Below are 6,085 nucleotides of genomic sequence, written 5' to 3' on the forward strand. Positions count from 1 at the left end.
AAAGTTGCTGGTAACAAGTGAAACCGAAAAGAACAGAGGCAAAGAAGCTGCAAAGGTGGAGAGGGCGCACCTCTTTTTTTTGATTTTTTTTAAGGTGCCCCAAAACTAATAATAGGAATAAAATGACTCTGAAACAGCAAAGCACCACACACACTTTTACCCGCGTGATCGGATCAGCTTCCCTCTCCCGTGCGGACTGTCCTCTTTCTTTTTTTTGATTGATGTCTTTCCTTTTTTTTTGACTTGCCAAACACACAAGGTAGGGAGGAGAAGGCGATCAGGGGGGTACGGCGCGGCTGCCTCAAGATTCGGGGGAGGGCGGCAGCGTGCTAGGGTTCAAGACAACGGAAGGGGAAAAAAGGTGAGAAAAACACAAAGTAACCAGCAACAATTGATGCGGAAAGCACACAAATTCAACAATGCAAATTATTGAAAGAAGGTGCAAGGCTCAAAAGGGTTGCTGGGACAAGGATGTAACCTGAAAATAAACTTTTGTTTGGTTTTTGTGGACTGTAGGAAGGGAAAAATACTCGATAAACTCACCGAGCAACCTGGAAAACTGATACCACTTGATAGAGTCGGAGTGCCCGATCTTTCAATGAGTGAAGATAAATTCGACTTGGTGGAAGTAGACCCTCATGATCCGACTACGACGAGCAAACTCGAAGCGCCAATGCAATCGCTGAACCAACTTCCTGTGGTTACCAATCTTGCTGGCGCAAGATCAGCCTGATCACGAAGATCGATTCCTGTCCGCAATCGAAGAACGAACAAGAAAGAGAGGCGAGCAATCTAAATATCACTCGAAGGTGGAGTTCTGAATCACACAAGGACAGCGCGTATTTGCGCGTGTTCGAGAGTAGCTAAAGCTAGATGTAAAATAAAACTCAAGTCTGGAAATAAATATAGACTCTATCTAAATAGAGGAGAGGAGGGGGCGCAGCCCCTAGCAGCCAAAAGGAGGCGTGCGACCAGGAGGGGCGCCCAACCCTAGGCGCCCACACATGGGCCTCCTGTTGGGCCAGCTTCTATTCTTCTGGGCCTTCATTCTTTAGTAGCATGACGAAGGTCAATTCTCTCGCACGGGCCCGGGTAATTGGCCCAGAAGGTGGTGCCTGGGGTGGAGGATCATCTGGTGGCGCTGGAGAAGGTGCTGCTGGTGTAGATGTATCCGTGTTGTAGTTGGTGTCCTCATCAATCTCCAGTTGGTGTCAAGAAGGCTTAGACTGAATCTGGTTATTGTCAGGTTGAACGAGAAGTTTATCTCCAGTTTGTGTCGGAATTGTAACAGGAGGGTTACTTTGTCTGAATGGTAGGAGTTTTTGCTCCAGTTAGAGTCTAAACAATGTTTGAAGCTTTGCAGTTTATGGGCTATAAGTCATGTAAGTTGAGGTCTGTTTTGGTCATAGACATCCACTTGTGGATGATCGAGGCCGGATGCTTTTCCTTAATCTAAAAAGAGGTTTGAGTCCCCTCAAGCGAATATGAGTACCTAGTTTCTTCTTATTAATTTAAAAACGCCTAGCTCGTCCGAGGTTGATCTAATTTTTAGTTGGATTTTGCTCGGTGTCAGTGGTCTTCAAAGTTTGCTAGCTTAACTACAAAAGTTAAATAGGAGCCCCCATCTGGCCATCTATAGTGGATTATATTTATTTTGTTGGTGACCACCTCTTTCGGACAGAGAGAGGACATTGGATATATTTCCTTTTTTTTAGCATGGTTCATGTGGAAACACTGCACTCGATGTGGCAAGAGTTAGCTGCTGGCTCGCCTTGGATCCCACATTAGGCCGTATGGAAAACAAAGTCGCTATTTGCAAGCCCAGCTACACTCAGGTAAGGTCAAGCTCTGGTAGTTGAATTAGCTTGTCCCTAGTACCATCACATGCTAAAAGCACAATCACATGTTTCCTAATAGTCTTATTGTGATCCTAGACCTCGTGTACTTGCAAGCAGGCCATGTGGGAGCCAGGGCAGTTAACCAATAATTGGATGAATCTAGAGACACCTCAGCACATCGCTTTATAACCACTTCAGCGAGTAAGTTAGTCTAAACCAACAGCGAGTCAACGTACTCCATCCCAAAATACTGTATTATTGCAGCATGATAGAAGATAGGTAGCACATGGCACTATGGCAGGTAGCAACTAGGAAGAATCGAATCAGAAAATTTGATACTGTATTATTTTTCGAGGAGGCTATATGTGATTTGAATGAATTCCGTTTCATCTTTGCACCTACAGCAATTTATACAGTGTACACACAGCTTCTATCCTACAATTTCCACAATGGGGACATTCTCAGGTAGGGACAGAACAACCAAGAAATTTTATTAATTAAACGGCAACGAATGGTCGAAGAAAAAATGGACTGTGTAAGAATCTCTATTACCATAGCCACCAACCAACCGATCACAATCTTTACGGGTTGAGATTGTCCAGTGCCTCCAAGAGAATAGGCCTGAACCTCTTGCAATCCAGCTTCACGTTCTGCTTGTCCATGAAAGTCTGCCTGATGAAGTCGAACCCATGCTTATGGAACGCAATAGGGTTCTTGAAGATCTCATGGTCCCTTGGGTATTGCTCCGTGAGGCTACTCTCATCAACGCCGATACTGTATTGTTTGTAGTGCAGGCCCATGAGCTCCGCTGGATTGCCGAAATCGGTGCGGGATACCCATTCCAGCCCTCCCCATGGCACGATCTGAATCAGCGTGGCATTCTGTGGCAGGAACACACAGTTTGTGAGCCCAGCCCCATGGACTCCCATCATCACGTCGACCGTGTTAACCAGCCTGGCGAACTTGGAGATGTCAGAGCTCACATTGGCCTCATCGATCACCACTTCAAAGCCGAGGTCCTCTGCCATTGCAATGATCTCGTCGAGGTTGAGGAACATCCTTGTACGGTGCCTCTTGATGATGAGCAATCTTGGCTTGACCTTAGGGTACTCTCCAAGCACGGTAACGGTGTCCCTGCCTAGCGAGTAAGCTCCGCGCATGAATCTGTTGAAATCAACCATAGAATAGTTGTGCGGGGCCTTGGACGAGTCAATCGTGAACTCCATGTAAGCATGCAGGCCGACGATGACATGCTTGAAGCAATGCACCTGGTCATCCTTGCTGAAATCAATCACAGGGTACTTGGACAGCTTCTGGAGCACAGTCTGATACTTGATTGTCCACCAAAGCGCCATGTCTGTTATGAGGAACTGAACTTCACCATTGAACTCGCTTGCGGTCGTGAAAAGGGGGACCATCACGTCGGTGAAGTCATGGAACAGATTTCCGGTGTACCCTGTCAGTGAAAAGATCACAGCAGGCACATCGTGGTACCTGGTGCACTCCGGGGCCACTTTGCTTGATTTCACTGTCAGCTCTGTGATATGGCTGAGGCAGAACTCGTCCCCTTTCCGAGGGTATGGCTTGATTTTCCACAGCTCGTCTCTCCGTGAACCGGCGGGCTCCATGAACATAATGGAGGTAGCATTTGGGTGAACTCTAACATCACCACGCATCTCGCACACATTTGCTCTAAAGTTTGAGAAGTCACACAGGGGCTTGCTCCCCTGCAGATCGGAACTACCTGCAAAGCGGAAGGTACTACGTCAACAACGCAGTATGTTTAATAAAAATAGTAGACAGAAACTATGTTTAACAGAAATAGCTGATCGTCCGAAATTAGGCAGAGACAGTTTGATCGAAATTAGTGAGTAGGCATCAATAATATGAGCTTCAACAGTTAATCATAAGAAAATGGAGAGAAGAATCCCGACATGCAACATGAACCCTACAACGGCCTTAGACGAAAACGTTATCAGATTAAGGTGACATAATCGGACATTGGAAAGCCTACCCCCTGCATTTCTCTTGACATTCACCGGTTCAAATGCTATTCTATTTGTACACGTAATGTTTCCACTCTCTAATTTTAATTTATAATGTGAAGAGGTTAAACAAACGGTAGCAGCATTTGTTAAGATAGGAGTAGGTGTGTCATTTTGTATCTACTTTCTCTAAACAGCGCCCAATTGATTACTATCCCAAATTAGACGTGAGGTTCTATATCATGTATGCATCTTTGAAAGTGTATGTTTGAGTTTGAAGCCGGAACTTTTCTATTATTATCTATCTAAAAAGTAAATTACTAAGGTAGTTCCCTATTCTGTTATGGCAAACCAAACCAAACCAAATCGAGCTTTTTAATAGAGAACAACGCGGGAAGCGTAAATAAAGACAAGAGTGGGGTACACACCGTCGTCTTGCTTGCCATTTTCGGTGTCCTCGGTGTCATGAATGGTGTAATTGGAAACGGTTGGGAGCGTGACTTTGTGCTTCTCCGCCGCGTGCCCACGCTCCTCCCCCTCCTTCCTTTTCCCCTCGCCGTCACCTCCGCCGCCTGGATGTGAACAATCCAGCGCAAAAATTGAATGAGAGATCCGAACAAGGAAGAAAGCTCAATTACCCATCTCAGCACCGAGTGTCAAATCATGGGTCTGCGACTGCGAACACCCACCGATTATAACGAAACGAAAGAAACAGGAGGAATCGAATCGGTTGCGAATTCTGGGTGTCCGGACAAAGGGATGATGTGCCGCTCAACTGCGACGCCTCACCTAACGTCTCCTCGTCGGATTTCCGGCCGCTCCCGTCCTTGTTGGGGGTATGCTCCGTCATCCCGCTGGTCGGGTCGGGCTCGCTCAGCACCCGGCTCTCCTCTTCCTCGCCTTTGGTTCCTGCAACCGAGGGATTGAAAGCAGTAGCCGGAGCACACGTTAATCGACCAAGAGGATAAGGTGAAAGGGCAAAATTGGGCAAGAAAGAACACCTTTCAGGCAGAAATTAATCAATAAATAAAGAAGAAAATAACCTTTTGGTCTCACATCGGCTTCGTCGTCGACAACTCTAGGATCTCCACCTGCTGAAAGAAACACCCCCGATCGAGTTCAGTAATTTTCAAGAAAATTCAGAGTGCCGAGAATTTCGACAGCGGAGTGCGAAGCGAAGGGGAGGGCTCACGGAGAGCGTCGGTGGAGGTCTTCCGTGAGGTGGCTGGCGGCGAGTTGACCTTCTGCTTGATCAGGATGGACGTCGGCGCCTGGTCCACCGGCAGCTTGCCGTTCACTGCGGAAGAGAAGCCGACAGGACAGCCGGCGTTCAGTTAGTTAACGAAATTGAAGGTGGCCCGTCGCGCTCAGGGAGGTGAGCTGAATTCTGTGTCTCCGAATTCTCTACTTACGGTTGAAGAGGATGGCGTCGGGCTTGGAGATGACGACGAAGGTGAGCGAGACGAGGAAGAAGCCGACGACGATGACCAGCAGCCGGAACCGCCGCGAGTCCTGCCGGAGGCCCCGCACCAGCTTCGGCCGCTCCCCGGATTTCATCCTGCCCTTTCTCCACTTGTTGGACCCAAACCGAAGAAGAAGAGAGGCGTGCGAGAACTCGAGAAGAGAGCGACGAGGGAGCCCGGGAGCAGAAAAGGAAACGGGAAACGGAGCACAGGAGGCAGCAAGAAGCAGTCAGGCTACTTGGGCAGGCCTCTTGCGTGTGCCGCCCCTCTATCTCTGCGCGTCTCTGACCAGAGAGGAGGAGGCGAGGCGAGGTGGAGCGGGGTGGGTGGCAGACTGCTCCAGTGGAGAGTGAGGCGTGGTCGTATGGAGGCGGCCTGTGCCGCCGCCGAGACCGGGAGACCGGAGACGCGGCAGCTGCTAGGCTGGCGGGTTCGCGTCGGCTGCTCCGCTTTCGTAGGTGTTTCCGTCCTCTGCTTTATCAATTGCCTTTCGATTAATCTCTTTCTTGCATCGTTGGAACAAGTCCGCACGGCGCTGCGACACACCGCTCCGTATTTTAAGAGAATCCGTCCCACCGGCTTTATCGGGGGAAAAGGCCAGTGCGATAAAAAGAATACTAGCAAATAAAGAAATGTCGCGCAATAAAGGATAGCAATTGATGTCAGCTAGAATAAGGATAGCAATAAATATAGGCTAGGGGAAAAGACATCATATAAAGGTGTCTACTGCCATCCATATGCATCAAAATTTTCGTGTACGGGATAATTTTGGAGAAACTTTAATTCGCTAGAAACCAGC

The 6,085-nt window shown here is 48.2% G+C and overlaps 1 protein-coding gene across 2 annotated transcripts; it reads right to left on the reverse strand.

The window, feature by feature from the left end:
* Positions 1-2,156: 2,156 nt before the first annotated feature.
* On the reverse strand, positions 2,157-5,792 carry LOC101779994. 2 transcript variants are annotated; one of them, XM_022825972.1, is made up of 6 exons: positions 5,236-5,792; positions 5,016-5,120; positions 4,867-4,914; positions 4,613-4,732; positions 4,252-4,395; positions 2,157-3,582 (listed from the first exon to the last, which is right to left on the reverse strand). In XM_022825972.1, exons 1-6 carry the CDS (start codon positions 5,378-5,380, stop codon positions 2,420-2,422), a joined length of 1,725 nt encoding a protein of 574 aa, XP_022681707.1. In that variant the 5' UTR covers positions 5,381-5,792; the 3' UTR covers positions 2,157-2,419. The 2 variants fall into 2 exon arrangements, with proteins under 2 accessions (XP_022681707.1, XP_004965408.1); XM_004965351.4 differs by having other exon boundaries at positions 4,867-4,917; positions 5,236-5,790.
* Positions 5,793-6,085: the final 293 nt, after the last annotated feature.

This window comes from Setaria italica, chromosome IV, assembly GCF_000263155.2.
Source record: "Setaria italica strain Yugu1 chromosome IV, Setaria_italica_v2.0, whole genome shotgun sequence".
Classification (NCBI taxonomy): domain Eukaryota; kingdom Viridiplantae; phylum Streptophyta; class Magnoliopsida; order Poales; family Poaceae; genus Setaria; species Setaria italica.

Coding starts and splice junctions, on each gene's coding strand:
- LOC101779994 (XM_004965351.4), bottom strand. CDS start 5,380: ATGAAATCCGGGGAGCGGCCGAAGCTGGTGCGGGGCCTCCGGCAGGAC. Junction 5,121..5,235: donor CGACGCCATCCTCTTCAACC/GTAAGTAGAGAA, acceptor TCTCTTCCGCAG/TGAACGGCAAGCTGCCGGTG. Junction 4,918..5,015: donor GACCTCCACCGACGCTCTCC/GTGAGCCCTCCC, acceptor TGTTTCTTTCAG/CAGGTGGAGATCCTAGAGTT.